The sequence below is a fragment of the Orycteropus afer genome, unplaced genomic scaffold (genome assembly GCF_000298275.1).
Source record: "Orycteropus afer afer isolate SDZICR_OR568_19922 unplaced genomic scaffold, OryAfe1.0 scaffold00006, whole genome shotgun sequence".
Classification (NCBI taxonomy): Eukaryota; Metazoa; Chordata; class Mammalia; order Tubulidentata; family Orycteropodidae; genus Orycteropus; species Orycteropus afer.
The window spans coordinates 10,443,625-10,464,915 of record NW_006921593.1 but is presented as its reverse complement, the minus strand read 5'-3'; the positions used below and the strand labels follow the sequence as shown (position 1 = coordinate 10,464,915).

At 44.1% G+C, this 21,291-nt stretch overlaps 1 protein-coding gene across 1 annotated transcript in view; it reads left to right on the top strand.

Moving 5' to 3' along the window:
• The window catches only part of LOC103197064 (transformation/transcription domain associated protein), a 135,490-nt gene that overhangs the window by 23,248 nt on the left and 90,951 nt on the right, over window positions 1–21,291 (top strand). The window contains exons 13-21 of the mRNA XM_042781235.1: window positions 633–867; window positions 1,819–2,185; window positions 2,511–2,608; window positions 3,081–3,275; window positions 3,720–3,911; window positions 6,038–6,203; window positions 8,582–8,838; window positions 11,267–11,467; window positions 18,492–18,643. Coding sequence (XP_042637169.1) covers window positions 633–867; window positions 1,819–2,185; window positions 2,511–2,608; window positions 3,081–3,275; window positions 3,720–3,911; window positions 6,038–6,203; window positions 8,582–8,838; window positions 11,267–11,467; window positions 18,492–18,643 — 1,863 coding nt within the window. The remainder of the gene's footprint in view (window positions 1–632; window positions 868–1,818; window positions 2,186–2,510; window positions 2,609–3,080; window positions 3,276–3,719; window positions 3,912–6,037; window positions 6,204–8,581; window positions 8,839–11,266; window positions 11,468–18,491; window positions 18,644–21,291) is intronic.

The window sequence follows — 21,291 nt, the reverse complement described above, 5'->3', positions numbered from 1 at the left end:
TTAGAATGTAGTTATCCCACTGCCCTTTCTCACAGTACCTCCTTTTCACATTTCCCATAGCACTCATTCATATATAATTTCCGACTTAATTTGTGTGTTGTCTTCCTGTAAATAAGCTTCATGAGGACAAAAGCTCTATTTGTTATGTTCACTGTGGTAATTTTTGTGCCTAGCCCAAAGTCTGGCATATGGCAGGTGTCTAAATATTTATTGAGTGGAAGAACATCTCTTTATAAAGTGGTCACAACATACAGAGTGTTAATTGGCGTATACTATTGATTTTTGAGCAACAAAACCCATTCGGTGTACGATCAAGCTGGTCACTGTTTCTCCTTGGGTTAACCATACGTTCCAGTATCTATTAGGAATTTTTGCTATGACATACATAAAGTTAACCTAGTGAAAAAAAATGTTAAAACAATTAAGACAGGTGTGCCTTTTATTCATGTAGTTAGGAGAAACTAATGTCCGGAAATGGGCCACTCACAGTTTGTCCCTAATGGCTGTGCCACTTCAGTGGTGGTGTCCACCGGGCTATGCATGGTGGCATGCAAATGTGGCCATGTGGAAGTGTTTAGATGGCTTGGGTCTGGGAGTGAGCCAGAGCACTAATGGAGTGTCTCTGCCTGCAGGCCTCTCGCCTACAGCACGTTAGCTGACTTGGTCCACCACGTGCGCCAGCACCTGCCCCTGGGTGACCTCTCCCTCGCCGTACAGCTCTTTGCCAAGAACATAGATGATGAGTCCCTGCCTAGTAGCATCCAGACCATGTCCTGTAAGCTCCTCCTGAACCTGGTGGACTGCATCCGCTCCAAGAGTGAGCAGGAGAGTGGCAACGGGAGGGACGTCCTGATGCGGATGCTTGAGGTAACTCTGCCTCTCTTGAGTGCTCTTCAGTCTCGTAGACTGCCAAGGCTGTACAAGTACAGTCACTTCTCAGTGACCACAGTGGTTGTGTTTTGTAAAGCCCTTGTGAACACTGAGTCAGCCAGTGCCACACCAGCTGGGGGTGTGCTTGCTGCTCTGTGCACTCACCTGTCTGTGAATGACTGAAAACACAGGGGATATTGATTTTGGGGTTCCGGAGTTTAGCGAGTAGGCAGATGTGGCGTCTGCCAATAACGAGGATCGGCTGTACTGGAAAGTTTATGAGCAGGTCCTATTGTCAAAGTATAGGACTTAGACGTCCCAGCTTCCCCACTAACTGACCTGGCGTCCTTGATGAGATACAGGTGAGATACAGTTTATTCTTCTCTGGTGATAATAATAGTATCTGTCCCATAGACTGTGAGAGTTAAATAACACACAAAAGCTCTTAAACACAAGTTCCTGGCAAGAAATTGGAGGTGGTGTTTTCTAAGTGCCTCGCAGCAAAATACTGAGTGAGTTCTGACATTTCTGGAGAGATACCCAGTTGGGTGCCTGGGTAAGGGATAAGGTTTAATTTCCAAGGCCACCTGTGGGCAGGTGTGTGGTTGTGGAGGGAAGAGCACAGGTGACGAGTGCTGCAGTCCTGAGTTCAAATCCTGGTTCTGCTCCTTAGGCGTCACTTGGCGTTGCAGACTCATGTTCTTCACAAAGCAGTGGGGACAGGGTTATTTGTTGTAGTTACTTAAGGAAAAAAGGACCCACTTATTTTCCCTTCTCTCTGGCACAGAGGAAGGAGGTACTGAGAGAAATGTCAGGTCCTCCACCTCTTGCTGGGAGAATAGGAGAAAAGCTCAGCAGGCGGTCTGTGAGACTTTTCCTCATTTGAAAGGGTTGTCTGGCCTGTTGAGGAATGATCTCGTCTTCTCCTCTGCTTCCTCTTCATGTCAGGTGTTTGTTCTCAAGTTCCACACCATTGCTCGCTACCAGCTCTCTGCTATTTTTAAGAAGTGCAAGCCTCAATCTGAACTTGGGGCCGTGGAAGCCACTCTGCCCGGGGTGCCCACGGCCCCAGCTGCACCAGGCCCCGCCCCCTCCCCAGCCCCTGTTCCTACCCCTGCCCCGCCCCCTCCCCTACCCCCTGCCCCACCCACACCTGTGACCCCTGCACCAGTGCCTCCCTTCGAGAAGCAAGGAGAGAAGGACAAAGAGGACAAGCAGACTTTCCAAGTCACAGACTGCCGCAGCTTGGTGAAGACGCTGGTGTGCGGTGTGAAGACCATCACCTGGGGCATCACGTCGTGCAAAGCCCCTGGCGGTAACGGCCCTCCCCAGAGACACATTGTTAGCCCCTGGTGTAAATGGTGCTTCCTAGTTGTCTAGACATGTGTCATCAGCCCCTGGCGGTAACGCTGCTCCCTAGACAGATGTTGTTAGCCCCCAGCAGTAACGTCGCTCCCTGGACAGATGTTAGCCCATAGTGGTAACACTGCTCCCTAGACAGATGTTAGCCCACAGTGGTAACACCACTCCCTAGACAGATGTTAGCCCACAGTGGTAACACTGCTCCCTAGACACACATTGTTAGTGGCACGGGTAGTTGGTTGTGTTCGTGTTAATTTAATATGTATTCTCTTTTCCAGAAGCTCAGTTCATTCCCAACAAGCAGTTGCAGCCCAAAGAGACTCAGATTTACATAAAGCTTGTGAAATATGCAATGCAGGCTTTAGATATTTATCAGGTAAGAAAGTGCCCTTAAACGTACATATGGAGTAGCAAAAGGACCTCTCAGAATTAAAAATGCTAGTAATGGATGGGTCTTGAAAGACTTGCTGTTATCTACAAATGTAAATACGGTCCACGTGTTTATATGCCCACGTTTGCTTCTGTTCTTATGAGACTCCAAATTTGTGTATATTGTGGGGGAGATTGTGTAAGCGGAATATAAGGAGTTAGAAACGTGTTGTAAAACCAATGCTGTTGCTATTCTAAACAGTGTGAAAAAAGTTGTTTTTAAAACCCTGCAAGATTAAAGGGAAGAGAGCCATTATCATTGACTATTCCAGGAGACGAGAGGATTTAAATGGTTTGGGGAGCATTTATTATCTGTTGCAAGTACCTTTTTAACTGTGTAAGTGATCTGATCATGTCCTGGAACATATCCAGAGAAGTTCACTGTAAATGCCTGTGTTTTTTTTTTTCTCCTGTGGTAGGTCCAGATAGCAGGAAATGGGCAGACCTACATTCGGGTTGCAAACTGCCAGACAGTTAGAATGAAAGAGGAGAAGGAGGTATTGGAACACTTTGCCGGAGTGTTTACGATGATGAATCCCTTAACGTTTAAAGAAATCTTTCAAACCACAGTCCCTTATATGGTGGAAAGAATTTCAAAAAATTATGCCCTTCAGGTATGAAGCGCCTTTCTGACGTTCTTTCAAAATTAACTCTCAGTGTCTTTGTTTATGTGTTGACTGTTGTTACTGTGTTAATTTTGAGGATACTTGTTTCCAGTGCAGCTAGGGATGTGTTTGTAGAGCAAAATTTAAAGAAACATTAGGTCACAGTATTAAAAAAGTAAATATTTCAAAAGATCCAAGGTTCTTGGGCCTCTTTCTTTGGTTAGTAGAAATCAATTACCTGTTGAGTACTGGCTCTTGAATGAAATAACAGGTTAAGTACTTGAAGTAAGTGCTCAACTCAGTGCTCAGTAAATGCATTTCATGTCTCTTCCCTTTGGTGGATTAATAATCTCTTGGAGTGTTGGGTGCAGGTTTGATTTTGAAAGTTCATTTCTTTGTTCTGAAGCTGCTTCACAGGATTATTTGTGTCACATTGGTTTCTTGTTTTGACAGATTGTTGCCAATTCCTTCTTGGCAAACCCTACTACCTCTGCCCTGTTTGCTACAATTCTGGTAGAATATCTACTTGACCGCCTGCCAGAAATGGGCTCCAATGTGGAGCTTTCCAACCTGTACCTCAAGCTGTTTAAGTTGGTCTTTGGCTCTGTCTCCCTGTTTGCGGCTGAAAATGAACAAATGCTGAAGGTAAAGCTCCTTTAGACCTGTTGTGTTGGTGGGTGCGTCGAGCCAGTTCCGACTCATAGCAACCCCACGTGGGTGGAACTGTGTGTTCTGGGGTGGGGTGGGGCTTGTGGTTTGGTCTTTGTTGTCACTTTGGAACAGAAACAGATATTTTCTTTATTTGTAAAGTACTCTTTGAATAAAGAAATACTTGCAACAAGTAAGGGCCTTCTTAGCATGAGAAGCATTTCGTGTGTTTTTAAGCAGAGCATTAGGTCATATTCCTGATGATTTGAGATGAAAATTGATATCTCTCTTGGTCAGGAAGGTGAGTTGTATTTAGTTTTGCTGCCACCAGTCTTTGTTCAACTAAAAAAAAAATTCTTTTCCCAGATTACACAAATAAAACAGGAACACACCTTCCTTATTTTTTTAAAAAAATTACTGAGTGTTAGACAAAGAGTAGAGGAGAAATGTCTTCACATTTTGTCAGCAGGCTGCGCCCCGCTTTTCCTGTTGTGCGTGTTCACACTCCTGTGGCTGTGCTTGGTGGCATCACGCTTCAGTACTGTGTTTATCTTCCTCCTTAAATTAATTATTCTAACCAGTTTGTGTCTTTATTAAGATCATCTTAGAGAGATAAGATCTCCTTACTCGTTTTCACAGATCACTGATGATACCAACTTGTGTAAGCTTTAATCATTTGACGTAACCTCCCCATGGTTATATAACCCGCGAGAAGCAGCAGGTGGCGTAACAAAAGTCTTACCAAATTCACATCTATTTATGGCAAACTGTTTTAATTCATACAGAAAATCGAATATTAACACTCTGTGTCTGAAGAGAGACTTCGCAGTGTAGGGGAAGCTTTGAGGCTGTTGGCACCAAATGGCCTTTGTGTGGAGTGTGTGGGCAGGTGGTGACAGAGTGCCGGTCACCTGTGCTTTCAGGGGACAACCCTTCAGCTTTTTGCAGTGTGTCACAGTCACTAACAGCCTTAGCACTACTTTTTGTCCCTAGAAAAGGAGAACATCCTATTTTTAAGGTATAAAATACATCATTATAAATGTATGTTCACATAATTTTGTATCTTCAAAGATTTTTTTTTTTTTTTTTGCCAAAATTACGCTGCATTATAGTACAAGAAACAGAATAAACCTAGCAGGACAAGTACTGGTAGGATGTCAGATTACTGTTCAAGAAAAATAGTCAGGAAACAGATTTTATAGAACTTTTTGCCAAGAGAGTATTAATTTGTATAGATGATTTATTCTGTAAAATAAATATTATGCCACGTATACTAACAATGATTGTGCTAGCAGTTTATAGTTCACTTTAAATACTCATGTGAAAAAATGTTATGTTAACTTAATCTGTGATGTGTCCAAGTACTTAGTACTTTAAAATATAAAGTAAAAAGTAAATTTGATTTCAAATGTTGACTAAAGTTACTATAAGCTAATAAAGTTTTTTTTTTTTTTTTTTTGTTAAATGCTTATATGAACACAAAAGAACCCCAAACCCATTGGCACTGAGTTGATTCCAACTCATAGTGACCCTCTAGACAGAGTAAAACTGCCCCATAGGGATCCAAGGCTGTAAACCTTTATGGGAGCCACCTGCCACCCCTTCCTTCTGTGAGGCTGCTGCTGGGTTTGAGACACCGGCCTCTCCGTCAGCAGCCCAGTGTTTAACCACTGCACCATTTAAGTCTCCTCAAATCCTACACATCACATGTATTTGGGGACTCATTCAAACTTTCACATACTATATTTAGTTATAGTGAAGGTTAGATTGTGTAGGAAACAGGCCACTTTAGACTTACTTGATCTTGTCCTGTGAAGGAGTGGCTGTGTCCATGACAACTGCCGAGCTGGTAGGACCTCTGGCTCCAGCTGCAAAGTCATCTTTTCAGCATCTCATAACTACGTAGCGGGACAGGAACCTGTGCAGTGCTTCTCACAGACCCTCATGTGCTTCTAAGGAAAACTAACTTGAGTCTAGTAAAGGTTAGAAAGTTGTTTTAGAATAAATTCACCAGGATCAGCTTTTGGTCCTTTCGGGCTACGCAGAGACCCTTTGAGCGTGAGCCTTGATGGTACCGCCGCTCCTCATTTCATGCCACTAACCTGACATTTCTTCTGGCACAGCCTCACCTGCACAAGATTGTGAACAGTTCAATGGAGCTCGCGCAGACTGCCAAGGAGCCCTACAACTACTTCCTGCTGCTCCGGGCGCTGTTCCGCTCCATTGGTGGAGGAAGCCATGATCTCCTGTATCAGGAATTCTTGCCTCTCCTGCCGAACCTGCTGCAAGGTTGGGGCAATGATTTTGGTTCTCTTTCTCTCTCTCTCGCAATGATTTTGGTTCTCTCTCTCGCTCTCTCTCTCTGTGTGTGTGTGTGTGTATGTCTGTGTCTGTGTGTGTATGTCAGTCAGTGCTGGCCCTTGGTTGCTGGGATTTGTCCTTTGCACCTGGTCATGGTCCTGGGGGGGATGGGGATGTGTGTGCATGCCACCCACTCTCTTTTTAAAGGCAGAGGATGATGATGGGAGCCCTGCTCAGGGATGGGCTCTTCCTTCTCAATTCAGAGTTGAATGGACATCGGAAGGTTTGTTACCCTGGTGAGAACTTGGTTGTGTTTTGTAGTGTTTGGTGTCTTAGGTTCTCTAGAGAAACAAGACCAGTGAGACATGTGTGTCTAAATCTACAGAGGTTGGGGAGAGGGATTTAACTCAAAGGATTGGTGCACTCAGTTGTGGGTGATTGGCAAACCCCAGATCCATAGTCAGGGTGGAGACTTCTGCAGGCTTGTGTTCCAAAACCCGTAGGTCAAGAGGGAAGAGTGTAGAATCAGGGGAGGGGGTGCAGGGGAGAATGTGTATACAAGTATTTGGGTTCTGCCAAAATGTTTATAGTTTGAAGGCAGACCACACCCTGATTGGTTGATTACGTTACAGTAGATTGCAGTTTGGAAGGTGATTATGTTACAGTAACACCTGGGAAAGCCGGACTCTGTGTAAGACATGAACTTGTCAGAGTAGGAAAGCTCAGGTATTTTCCACGAACAGGAATGATAGAAAAGTGGTAAGACTGTACCCTGTCGAAGGCGGAAAACTTGTGAGACCCAGAAACTAAGGCAGGCCCGCTGAGTTGGGTGCTCAGGTTTCACTGTACATTGCATGAAGTCACAGTATGGGAAGCAGCTAGTCTAGTACGGGTCAAATCACTGGAAACCGTAATCTGAGTTGGCATATAGTTAACCATCACAATGTTACACAAAACTAGAATTTAGTTAAGATCAGAGGGCCCTAGATTAGAAGAGAATCAGAATAAAAAAGAAAAAAAAGATACTAAGCTGATCTCTAGGAGCTCTGGTAGTGTAGTACCTAAGGCACTTGACTGCTAGCCAAAAGACTGGCGGTTCAAATCTACCAGCTACTCCTTGGAAGGAAGGTCGGGCAATCCTACTTCTGTAGTGATACTGCCTCGGAAACCCAAGGAGGGGTCGCTATGAGTCGGGGCTGACTCGACGGCAAATAACAACAACAAGCTGATCTCTAGTTAGTATTTTTTATGTAGTCTCTAATGAGCATGACTAGACTCCTGTAACTCCTGTATCATTAGGAATGCTGGTAAGACACACTAGCCTCGGGATTGATTTATTTAAATGGGGTGAGCTCTTGCCAAGGGATTGAATCTCCTGTATTTCCTTTGCAAATCCCTTAAAGAGAAGCCACTTACAGCTTAGGACACCCAGTGGGCAACCAAGAAGTACTTGAACACTTTGAATGTCAAAGTTGTTTACAGTGGCCCGTAGCAGGCGGTACTGTCTGTCACCCCATATCCAATCCAGCTGCCCCCCCATAGCCCTCTGCTCTGATCCCTCCGACTCCCTCCTCCTGCTTGCTTTCTGCTATCTGAACATAGCACCTCATGTCGTCTTGTTTGAACTGATTTCTTTCTGGGAACTTAGCCCTCTTCTCATCCACTTTGTCCTTTGGATTCTGAATCTGGTCCTGCAGCTCTGCGATGCCTTCCCTCCTGACTCCTGGTTTCTCTGTGTCCTTATCACACGTCCTGCATCACAGGATGCGCTGTGTTAGGGATGTTACATATCCTCACCTCTCTGGCTGGTCTCTAAGCTCTCTGTGGGAAGGTATCTTAGCTGGCATGTCTTAGTAAAGACTCGATATTCCTCAGGAAAGATGGGATGTTGGCTTCATAAGAAGGAGACTCCTCTCTTAGAATAAACAAAAGTGAACTTTAAAAAAAAAGTTTTGTCTTAGAGCATAGATCTTAGCTGTGGTCTACAAAATGCCTTAAAAAAGATGTAAGGCTATGACCTTCCAACTCAAGGTCACCCGGTAGTGTTGAAGACTTAGTAGTATAATGTTAAAAGATTAATAATAATGATTAATCTATAATATTGACTGTAAGAGCATAGTATTAACACTTTAATTATAACTGCATGTAGCCTTCTGTAATCACTGTGCACACGGCAGACACAAGGGATCATGGGAGCAGTTATGGGATAGACTCAGCTGATGAAGGCGACCGTCTGGTATACCATGTCTTCCTTGAATTACACTTGATGTTGACGGATGGGAGGCGGACTGGTTGCTTAGTGCGCTTAACAGTGGTGCGTGTGTGGTGATGCCTTTCCTCCTCTGATGGTTTTCACCCTGGGTTAGGGCTGAACATGTTGCAGAGCGGTCTGCACAAGCAACACATGAAGGACCTCTTCGTGGAGCTGTGTCTCACGGTGCCCGTACGGCTGAGCTCGCTGCTGCCGTATCTGCCCATGCTCATGGATCCCTTGGTGTCTGCACTCAATGGCTCCCAAACTTTGGTGAGCCAGGGCCTGAGGACCCTGGAATTGTGTGTGGACAACCTTCAGCCCGACTTCCTGTACGACCACATCCAGCCAGTGCGCGCAGAGCTCATGCAGGTGAGCAGCAGGGTCCCGGGTGCTTGTCCATCTGCTGTTGCTGAGGCTGGGTGCTCTTCTCCCCATAGTGCAGGGCCTTCTCGGGTGACTCTGCACTCTGGGGGATCTCTGCAGGCTGGGCTGCTGCACTTGGAGCTCACTGTGGGGAAAGATACTGTAGTTACCAGGATTGCCCTCTTTTTCAGAGTTAGGTTCTCAGTAAGTTCCTGAATTAGGAAGACAGATGTCATGGTTACTGAGTGATAGGTGTTAGGGTTACTCCAGTGAAAGCTGTGAAAGCCAGAACCTGTGTAAGGTGGAAACCTGACAGAGAAGGAAAATTCAGATACTTTGCATTAACAGAGAGTGATAGAAAAGTGTTAAGACTGTACTGGTCACAGGTGGAAAACTTAGACCCAGAAAAACAAGACAGTCCCCTTGAGTTTTGGCTCTCACTGGTTTCACGGTGCGGATCAGTTGCTTCAGGTGACCCCAAACATCTGAGGTGCTGTCTTTGTCCACAGAGGATCTTTGGGTACATAGTAAAGAGAGGGGCGTTCCCCATCCCAAGGGAAAAGGAGCAGCTAACAAAGGAAGTTATTTTGAGGATACCCTGTTCATTTAAGTTCATAGGTCAAATATCTTAGGTTACTTACTCCCATTTTGCTATTACTGATTTATAATGTGGTTGGTAATTGTTAAAGGTTTAAGTTGCCCGTTAACTTATTCCCACTTTAGTCTGCGGGAAACCCTGGTGGTGCAGTAGTTAAGCACTTGGCTGCTAACCAGAAGGTTGGGAGTTCAAATCTGCTTGCCCTTCCGCAGGAGAAAGATGTGGTGGTCTGCTTCTGTAAAGATTACAGCCTTAGAAACGTTAAAGGACAATTCTACTCTGTCCTGTCAGAGTTAAGTCGATGGCAGTAGGTTAGTCTAGGGTACTTGACTCCAGGCAGGGACCAGAATACTAGCTTTCTGTAGTGGAGGCTCATTAACTCCTTAGGTACAGGAGCTGCTGGGAAAATTGAAGACTACAACTTGGACTGGAGGTTAAGTTGGGAGAGCTTTTCTTGACAGTCTTAAAATTTAGATCCTGGGCTTCACCTAGCCTGGAGAAAATGGCATAGGGTTTGGGCAGATCCTCCAGGTCTACTCTCCCAGCCAGTCATTTGGAGGATTACAAGCCTGCCTCAGGAACCATTACTTGTTGTCAGAGAGGGCTAGGCCTAGTTCAGGAAGGCAGACCCTGGGCAGCTGAGAATCACTCCTGTCCCCTCAGGAGTGTAAGCTCAGCTTGGGAGCCCCAGGTTCAGCCCTTCTACGTCACTCTTTGCCAAATACCTGCTGTTGGCACAGGAGGATTTCTAAGGGCTCTGTCTTTAGAAAGGGCCCACCCCCCACACACATCTCTAGCCCTGGCGCTGGGGAATCCTGGAGACGTAGGTGCCTCCTGTGAGTGTCGTAGTGCCACCGAGCAGTGTCCCAGCTGGGATCTGTAGGCTCTTGGTGGAAAGGCCTCTCTGATGACTAAGCTGGCTGTACTCAAGCGTCTGAGGTGTCGGTGAAGCATCAAACACTGTAGCCCCAGAACCTGTGTTCTTGTCCATTACACATGCTCCACAAATGTGAAGGAAACTCAGGCCTTTGCTGCTTCTAGAATTTAAGTGACAGTCTTTGTAACCTAAATCAGAGACACTCAGGAAAACACTTATTCCTACTCTGAATGAAGTGCTTGTTTCCCTGATGTAATCAAAGGGCAACTAATAAAAGGCAATGGACGTGAGTGGATTATTTATTAAATACAATACAAAAATAAGTTTATTTTCATCCAGTAGGGGAAATGTAAATTTGAACTACCCTCCAAGTACGTTGGTGAATTACCTTCTGGTCTACCCTGTGGGCATGCAACTTATGTGGAGGATGACAGGGCAGCAGTGCTCAGTCTCAGTCTCTCAAATTGCCAGTCCAGAATTCACTGTGCAGCCGGACATGCGCATCCTGGCATGGTGGGTGTGCATGGCCATCATACTGCAGGTTGTGAGCGCAGAAGATTGGAAGTCACCTGAGTGTCACTAGGGAGCTCGTTAAAACATGAGTGTTGGTGCAGTGCAGTGCTGTGCTGCTGTAACTTGGCGTGTCTCTTGACTGTCATTAAGTCACTCTCTACAAAGCAGTATTTATCCTGTGTTACCATTTGTATTACGGGAACATGAAAGAAAATTTACATTTATATGTGTGTTATTTTTATAAAGATATAAAATCTTTCTGGGAGGATACACCAAACAGCAACAACAGTGGTTTCCCCTGGTGGAGAGAAGTGTGTTCGTGGGGGCAGAGGTGGGAGGAAGGATCTCTGCTGTTTGTGGTCTCTGTGACTTTTGACATCTGATTTGTGCACCACGTGAGTCTATTACCTGCTCAGGAGTTTTGATGGCAGTGTGTTGGTTGGCAGGCTCTGTGGCGCACTTTACGCAACCCTGCAGACAGCATCTCTCACGTGGCCTACCGTGTACTCGGTAAATTTGGTGGTAGTAACAGGAAGATGTTGAAGGAGTCCCAGAAGCTGCACTATGTTGTGACTGAAGTCCAGGGACCCAGCATCACAGTGGAGTTTTCAGATTGTAAAGCGTCCCTTCAGCTCCCAATGGAGAAGGTGAGTTTGGAAGTCTTGGGAGCTGCTTACAGATATGTTTCGTTTTAAGAAAGTTTGTTGCTATTTGCAGATACGTATGTAAACAGACCACGTATCTTTTTAGGAGGGAATTTCTTTTTTTTTTTAATGCATTTTATTGAAATATAATTTATGTACAGTGAAATACACAAAACTAAAGTGACCTGGGTCAATGCATTTTTTTTTTTTTTTTGCAGTGTTCCCTCCCCTTCCCTCCCACCCTGGAAACCAACAAAGAATTTTTCCCTCCATATATTAACTTTTCCTTGACCCTCCACAACAACGAACTAATACTACATTTATCCTTCTGTGATTGACTTATTTCACTCAGCATAATGTCCTCCAAGTTTATCCATATTATGGGGTGTTTTCCAGACTCTACATTATTCTTTAGTGCTGCATAGCATTCCGTAATGAGTATGTACCATAGTTTGGTCATCCCCTCTTCTGTTGATGGGCACGTAGGTTGTTTCCATCTTTTTGCTATTGTAAATAGTGCTGCGATGAACATGAGTGTGCATGTATCTGTTCCTGTCCTGGCTCTCACCTCTCTAGGATATATACCTAGTAATGGGATTGCTGGGTCAAATGGTATCTCCAATTCCAGCTTTCTAAGGAATCGCTATATTGCTTTCCACAGTGGTTGTATCACTTCACAGTCCCACCAGCAGTGTATGAGAGTCCCAGTCTCTCCACCACCCCCCGCCCCCAGCGTTTGTTATTTTCCATCTTGTTGAACCTTGCCATCAGTGCTGGAGTGAAATGGTATCTCGTTTTGATTTGCATCTCTCTGATGGCCAATGATTGTGAGCATCTCTTCATATATTAGCTGGCCACCTGAATATCCTCTTTGGTGATGTATCTATTCATGTCTTCTGCCCGTTTTTCAAGTGGATTGTTAATTCCTTTGCTATTGAGATGTTGGAGTTTTCTATAAATCTTAGAGAGAAGTCCCTTGCCAGATACGTAATTATCGGCAAATATGGATTTGTTGGTGTCATTTTTTTCATGGTGTCCATTTTTTTCTTCCATAGGACTTTCTATGCTGAACTCGTTTTGTTTAAGAATCATGTTATCACTTCCTTTGTTGCTATTGTTTTAGTATTTACTAAATATTTGTGCTGGTCCTCTTTCTTATTTTGATGTGAAGGTTTATCATTTTTCTTAGAGGTCACTGGTGATTTATAGTTTTCTTTCCAAGTTTAGAACAGTCTGTTCTATCTTGTAGTTGTCTTTACTTCCCTACCATTTAGAAGTTCTGTAACGAAACAGTTTTTTTCCCTCTTTTTGGTTTGTAGTTGTCCTCCTTTGTCAATTGATGTCTCCGGTTCCCTGTTTACAATCTTGTAGGCTTATTTACTTTGGAAAGCAACTCTGGGTTGCTTTCTGGGTTATATCATCATGTGTGTTAATGGTCAGTTGTTAATAGGCTGTTGTTTCTTCTCTGTCCAAAGGACTCTCTTTGGCATCTCTTGTAAGGTTGGTCTGGTTTTAACAAATTCCCTTAATTTCTGCTTATCTGGAAATGACCTAATTTCACCATCATATTTGAGGGACAATTTTGCTGGGTACATAATTCTTGGTTGGAAATTTTTCTCTTTCAGGTTTTTACATATACCATCCCACTGCCTTCTCACCTGCATGGTTTCTGCTGAGAAATCAGAGCTTAGTCTTATTGGCTGCCCCTTGTAGGTAACTTTTTGTTTTTCCCATGCTGCTCTCATGATTCTTTATCTTTGATTTTGGTAAGTTTGATGATGCTGTGTCTGGGTGATTTTCTTTTAGAGTCTATCCTGTTTGGAGTTCTTTGGACTTCCTGAATGGATATATTCTCAGTCTTTCATCATATCAGGGAAGTTCTCTTCCGACAAATCTTGGACAGTTTTCTCCCTGGTTTTATTTTTCTCTTCCTATTCTAGAATTCCAGTGACACATAGGTTATTCCAGTTGATGGTATCCCACATGAACCTTAGGCTTTCTGCATTTTGTTTTGATCTTTTTTCTGATGCATCTCTTTCCAAAGAAGTATTCAGGTATTTGTCTTCAATCTCATTAATTCTGTCTTCCATTGCTTCAATTCTGCTCCTTTGCCCTTTGAATGTATTATCTATTTCTGACAATTTAGTATTAATCTTCTGGATTTCTGCCTATAGCTTTTGAATCATTTCTAATTTGTCATTTGTTGTGTCATACAAATACTTGTCCTTTGATGACTGACTGATTACGTTTGGCAGCATGATTCAGTGTTTATCCATGTTGACCAGGTCTCAGAACGTCATTTCTCCTACTGCCTGAGTAATGCTCCACTGTATGTAGGTAGGTGATTTGCATTTTTCTCTGATGGTTTATGACACTGAGCATCTGTTCATGTGTTTGGTGACTGTTTGAATGTCCTTTTTGATGAAATGTCTGTTCAAGTCCTTTGCCCATTTTTTGATTGGGTTGTCTTTTTTAAAAAAAATATTTATTGTGATTTGGGTGAAAGTTTACAGAGCAAATTCATTTTCCATACAGTGGTTCACATATACTTTGTCTCATGACATTGACTGCAATTTCCCACAATGCAACAGTACTCTTCCCACTTTTCCCCATAGTCACCTCTTCTTTGTGTCCTTCCATCCCGTGCATTCCTGCCCCCCAAGCTGTCTCCCTGTGCATACACAGTCCTTCTGTTCTCCCACAATTGATCTCTCCAAGGAATGTATCTACCTAATGTAAATGTTCAGCTCATATGCCTGTCTTTTTCAGTTCTAGACCGAAAGGGCAGCTAGGGGCCACCAGGCTCTATCAGACCAGCAAACCTGGTCCCTTTTTTTTTTTTTTTTTTTAATGATTTTAAGTTTTTGTTCCACGTTGTTCTCCAATTCTCTGTAGGATCTCCTATATAGATCTCCCTCTGAGTGGTTAATAGGCTGGGTGTGTTAGGCTGGGTTCTCTAGAGACACAAAACCAAAAGCTTATATATATAGAGAGAGAGAGAGAGACAGAGAGAAATTTTTCTTAGAAAAATGGCTCACACACTTATAGAATCTGGCAAGTCCCAAGTTCTTGGATCACACATCAAGCTGGAGGCTTTTCCTGACTCATGCAGCCATAGGGATTGACGAACTTAAGGTTGGCAGGCAGTATATTGGTTGTTGACTCCAACAAATGACAAGTCCAAGATCGCCAGGCTGAATGGTGAATTGTTTGCTCACACAGTTACAGGCAGCACAACAAGATCCTGATCCACAGAAGGGGGTCATTTCCCCCCAAGATGTCTGTAAATATATTGGGAGCAGGCCACACCCCTAGGGAAGCTCCCTTTCAACGGATTGGCTGTTCGCAACATATACATCTGATCTTGTCTGGGAATAACCCAGATCATGATTGCTTAAACCACTCAGAATTATGGTCCAGCCAAGTTGACACACACCTCTGACTATCACGCTGGGCACCATCTAATTCTTCTGGTCTCAGAGTATATAGGCTGAGGATAGCACGGTATACCAGTCGCTGAGGCTAATTATTTCCATGAATCTTTGCTCCTCTTCATTCTTCTTTGCTCTGGATGAGGAGAAACCCATTGTTGCATCTAGATGGCTGCTTGCAAGCTTTTAAGGTCCTAGTCGCTACTCGCTAAAGTAAGATGTGAAACAATGTTTTTGTGCAGTATGGTGTAGTGCCTAAGGCATTTGACTGCTAACCAGAAGGTTCAAACCCATCAGCCACTCCTTGGAAGGAAGGTTGATCTACTTTTGTAGTGATACTGCCTCGGAAACCCAAGGAGGGGTTGCTGTGAGTCCGATCTGACTTGAAGGCAGTGAGTTTGGTTTGGTTTGGTATGTTATGCCAACTGAGCTTGGTGTCCCCTGTGACCATGATCTTGAGCCCACAGGTCCAACTACTCACTGCCTCCAGCTCTACTATATACCTGGAAATTCTTAGAGAACGTACAGAGTTACTCCCCCCACTTAGACATATCGGATCATTCAGCTTGTCCACCCGTCTGTCCACCTGTGAATCACTGCTTGCCATCACTGACAACACAGTACTGTATTCATCTTCATTTTCTATACCTCTGCTGTACCCCTCTAAGTCTTCCTTTTTGATTAGATTGTCTTTTTCTTGTCAAGGTTTTATACATACATATTGGTTATTAGATTCTTACTGGATATAGGGTTTCTAAGGGTATTTTTCCCACTCGATGACTTGTCTTTCCACTTTTTTGGAAAAGTTAGATGAACAGAAGCTAACTTTTATGAGGTTTCGTTTATTTTGTCTTGCTGTTTGTGCTTTTGTTCCTAGGTAGTCCATTGTTAAAAGCTAATCCCTACAGCCTCGCCCCTGCATTTTCTGCTAAGAATTTTATTGTTTCACTTTTCTTGTTTAGGACTTTAATCCAGTTTTAATTATTTTTGTGTATGGAAAACAGTGTATATGGAAACAGTGTATCCTGTTTCCATTTTTCTGCATGGAGAAATCCCATTTTCCCAGCACCATTTATTGAAGAGACTTGTCTTTCTGTATCAAATGGACCCTTGTCAAAAATCAGTTGACCACAGACATGTAGGTTTATTTCTGGACTTTCAAGTCTCTTCCATTGGTCTGTGAATCTGTCATTAACACCAGTACCAGGCTGTTTTGATTACTGCAGCTGTATTTAAAAAAATAAATAAACTGAACTGCTGTCGAGTTGTTTCAACTCATAGAGACCCCTCTTTAGGTTTCTGAGGTGGTGTCTCTGCAGAAGTGGATTGCTCAGTCTTCTTCTGAGGAGTGGCTGGTGGGTTTGAACTGCCATCCTTCTGGTTAGCAGTCAAGTGCCTCAGGCACTGCGCCACCAGCGTTCCCAGTGTATGCTGTTAGTGTGAGCTGTCCTTCTTTGTTCTGCACTTTGAGCATTGCTGTAGCTGTTCGGGGCCTTTTGTCATTCCATATAAAAGAAGGCTATTGGGATTTTGATCAGGATTGTGTTGAATCTATAGCTCACTTTGGGTAGGGTTGATATCTTGTTAAATAATCTATGGATATGGAACATCTTTACGTCTAAATCTTTCACTACTTTCACCAGTGTTTTATAAATTTCATTGTATAAGTCCTTCACATCCCTTGTTAGATTGATTCCTGGTATTTTATTCTGTTGGATGCTGTGGTAGTTAATGTTTGTGTGTCAACTTGGCTGGGCCTGGTTGAATGGCTGGGCAGCTGGTGGTAGTTAATCCCCATGAGGAGACTGGAAATCAACTCCATGGTGGGATCTACCACAAGCAGCTGGGTAGCTGCCTTTGGATATGTGGTGTGCTTCTTGTATATAAGGAGAAGCCTTTGGGTATGGTCTCTAGCATATGGCATGCTTGGACCCTGCATGTAGCCGTGTCATTGCTCAGCAGCCTGCCATGCTCTGCCGACCTTGGGACTTACAGTGGACTTAAGTTAATGGCCTGCTATGTGGTTTGGTAACAGCAGGACTGTGCCTTTTTACTTGTCAACCTTGGGGCTTCTCAGCCTCAGCAGCCAGCAGCTGTCTGAGTGAAGAAAAGCCTCTAGCTCCAGTGGGCTGGGAGCTGGAGGCAGAGCTGAAGCCCAAGGCTGAGGGGCTTTCACCCAGTCCCTAGAGCCTGGCACTTGAATTTGGACTTAAAGCCTCCAAATTGTAAGAATAAACTTCTGTTTGTTAAGACCATCCCATTTGTGATATATTTCTTGTCAGAGTGGCACTAGGTGAGCAGAACAGATGCTGTTACAAACAAATGGAATTGTTTTCCTAATTTCCCTTTCAGATTTCTTGCTGTTAGTAACCTCACTGATTTTTGTGTTTGTTCACCTTGCACCCTACAACTTTGCTAAGTGCCTTGATTACCTTTGGAAGTTTTCTTGCAGATTCTTTGGAATTTTCTATGTAGAGGATCCTATCGTACAGAATAGAGATTAGTTTACTTCTTCTTTTCCAGTCTGGATATATTTTATGTATTTTTCTTGTCTTACTGCGCTGATTAGGACTTCTAACACAGTATTGAAGTGGTGAGAGCAGGAACCTTTGTTTCCAATTTCAAGGGGGGAAAGCTCTCTCTTTCTCCATTATATGTGATGCTGGCTTTTCATTTATGCCCTGAATCATTTTGAGGGATGTCCCTGGTATTCCAGTCTTCTTTAGGGTATTCATCAAGAAAGGGTGTTGGGAATTGGTCTTCTGCATCCACAGAGAGAGATGAACGTGCACTCTTTTTCTTTGCTCTGTTCATGTGGTATAGTACATTAATTTCCTCGTGTTGAACCATCCCTGCATTCCTGGAATAAATCTACATGGTCATGGTGTATGACTTAACTCTTTGATTAATATGTCATTTGATTAATTGTAATTAAGGTTAATGCTTCAGCTGATGAAGGCTTCAGATCATTTTTTTTTTATTATTGTGGTTGTCTCTCCTCTGTCTCCATTGACCTAATTGAAGTGAATAGGATAAAAGTGTCTGTGTGTGTGTGTGTGTGTATGTGTAGCTATGGAAGTGTTTCGGAACAGGAAAAAATGATGTAAACCTTTTTCTTTTTTAAAGAGGAAATTTAGTAAAAGCTTAGGAAAATAATCTTTTAGTGTGCAGAAAATTCATTCTTCTCTTTAGGACCCGAGTAAGTGTGTGTAGATGACATGGTATTTCATTTATTATGGCAAATGGAAAATTGATTTTCCTCCCAGAGGGGCAAAATATTTCTACCACAGGAGACCTTCAGGCTCACTTACTGTTTGGACTCTCCCTTTGGCTATATAGACACGAGGGGATTTAGCTCCATTTTACAATTGAATTTTAAGCATGTGATTCTTCACGTCAGGACACTTCTGCTTCCCAAATAAATGTATCTTCCCTGGAGGTTTCCTTTGGTGGAGACTCCGCTGGCTGCCCAGGTCCACCATGTCCTCCTGAGGGTGTGCAGTGGCATCTCTGGGGGGGTTGGAAACACTTTCCGTGTAAGTGCGTCAACATTTCAGGAGAAACGAGTTGCGTTGACTTATTGCTGTTTGTTGTAGGCTATTGAAACGGCTCTGGACTGCCTGAAGAGTGCCAACACTGAGCCCTACTACCGGCGGCAGGCATGGGAGGTGATCAAGTGCTTCCTGGTGGCCATGATGAGCCTGGAGGACAACAAGCACGCGCTCTACCAGCTACTCGCGCACCCGAAGTAGGTGCTCATCCCACACCCTGCTCTCGCTGTCCGAGCATGAGGAGTCAGTGCGGAGGGTGCCTCCAGGGTCTGAGGGCTAGTGGCTCCTTTCTCCGAGCCTGGCGGAGGACCGTGATTTGCTCAGTCCTGCGTCTCTTGGATTTTAGAGAACATAGAAGGGAGAGCTTAGGTGCCTGAGAATCGAGCTTGCCTGCAGTGTAAGGTGCCTTTGTTGTGTGTCTGATTGCCTCCTCCCTTTGATTGTGAGCTTTGAGAAAGCGAGGGCACAGCTCTTTCCTCCCCTTTGGCCCATCACACCCATAGTGCCTGGCACATAATAGGCCTTCATTGTGGTCTGTAGTGATCCTTTCTTTTTCCAAATAGCTATTCTGTATGATTTGTGTTTTGTGCTGCCCATGGTAGGCTGTGACTGGTATGGAAGAGTCTTTTGAGATAGGTGTGTATATCATCTAAGTTGTAAGTTTCAGGGAGGGGATTTTCCTTGTATGTTTTCACTTTGCTCAAAGCATCGGAAATCATGCGGAGTACATGTAACAGCTGCTCTGTTGTGAAAGGGATAGTAGTCAGAGATAACCAAGCCCATGAGGAATAAGGCTGCGTGAGTGGGAGAGCCAGCAGCATGGACAGAAGACATTCCGAGCTGCAGTGGACTTGAGGGAGTTGAAATGCTTACAGTATTCAAAGAAAAAAAGAAACTTGAACATACCTGCAGGATATAAAAACGCAAACCCACTGCCATCAAGTCGATTCTGACACACAGTGACCCTTTAGGCCAAAGGAGAACTGCTTCATAGCGTTTTCCAAGGCTGTAAATCTTCATGGAAGCATACTGCCTCATCTTTCTCCCGTGGAACAGCTGGTGGGTTTGAACAGCCAACTACTTTAACCACTAAGCCACCAGAGCTCCTTGTAGGATATACCATAAAAACCCCACATTGCCACCGAGTTGATTTCGTCTCATAGTGACCCTAAAGGACAGAGTAGAATTGCAAGGCTGTAGTCTTTATGGAGGTAGACTGCCTCATCTTTTTTCTGAGGAGCAGCTGGTGGGTTCAAACCACTGAACCACTGACCTTTTGGTTAGCAGCCAGGTACCTTAACCACTGTACCACCAGAGCTCCTTTGAAGGATGTTGTTGTTATTGTTAGGTGCCATCAAGTTGGCTCTGACTTATAGTGGCCCTATGTACAATGGGACCTATAAAAATGGTTCAAACAGATTTTTTTTTTTGCGGGGGGTGAAAATTTACAGAGCAAATTCACTTTCATATAGCAGTTCACATACACTTTGCTCATGACATTGACTACAATCTACCATAGTGCAACAGCTCCCCTCCCACTTCCTCCTCATAGTTACCTTTTCACTGTGTCCATCCCTCCATGCACTCCTGCCTCCTGGGCTGTCTCCCTGTGTGTAAACAGCCATTCCTTCTCCCATGATCATTTCAAGCAGATTTTTTTTAAAGAAGACCTTTAGCTGTGAAATAAGTTAAAAGAAGCTATCCAGAATTGATGGGAAAATTAAAAAACAATGCCCAGATTCCAGATGCTTAGTGTGTCTGAAGCAGGATAAATTAAAAAAAAATATACACATAGACATATTATAATAAAACAGTTGATAATCAAGCAGGACATTTAAAAAAAAAACAAAAATACCTTCAGATCAGGAGCTACGAGAACCACTGGGCAGTGGAGGAAATCCTGTCTTCAAGAAGGTGACTGCTGGCTAACCTAGAGTCCTGTATCTGGTGACAGCGTGACTGAGGAATTGGGGGTGGGAGAGTGTGCTGTCAAGACTAGTATATCAGGGCTCTTTCCAGCCAGTGCCGAGCGACTGGGGGCCAGCGGAAGCTATGCCACAAGGAGTGGAGCATGAGCTGAGGTGCCCGCTGCCATGCTACAGTTGGCCCTGCTGCATGCACACAGTTCGTGTGAGTGGAACATGAGCTGTATCAGGCCCTGAGGGGATGTAGGGAACTTTTCCTGGGGCTCTGAACATGGTGATGGCGAATGAGGGTCTTTGAGGTTGTCTGCAATGCATGCAATTAATGAGCTGGTTGCACTGAGACCCTGGTGAAGACTCGTGTCATGCTCATGGCTGCGCACGGTACTGGTAGTGTACGGTCCCCCTGTGCAGTGCCCCTGAGCCATGAGAAGGGTGCCATACTGACTCCTAAGAAGGAAGAGATTTAAACAAAAGGCCACCAAAGAAGAGCCAGAAAAAATAGGCTGAAAGGACGAAGAATGCAAACATCAGTGGTCTTCTGGAGGAGCAGTCTCAGCAGGGCAGGCTTCCCGCGAGGGTCGCTGCGGGGCTGGGCCCATGTGGCCAGGCAGATGGCTGTGTGCTAGAGGAAAAGAGGCTGGGGTTCTAACTGAGGAGAATCAAGGCCCAGAAAGGCAAAGCAATCCTCCTCCCTCCCATCTTAGCACCTGTATTAAAGAGATTTACTCTTTTCTTTTTTAAAAAGAAAAAAAGATCTCTTGTTCTGGTGATCTAGTGCTGCTCTGACAAGAATATACCACAAACGGAATGGTCTTAACAAACAGGAGTTTGTTATCTTACAGTTTGGAGGCTTTAAGTCCGAGTTCAAAGTGCCAGACTGTAGGGGCTGGGTGAAAGCCCCTCGACCTTGGGCTTCAGCT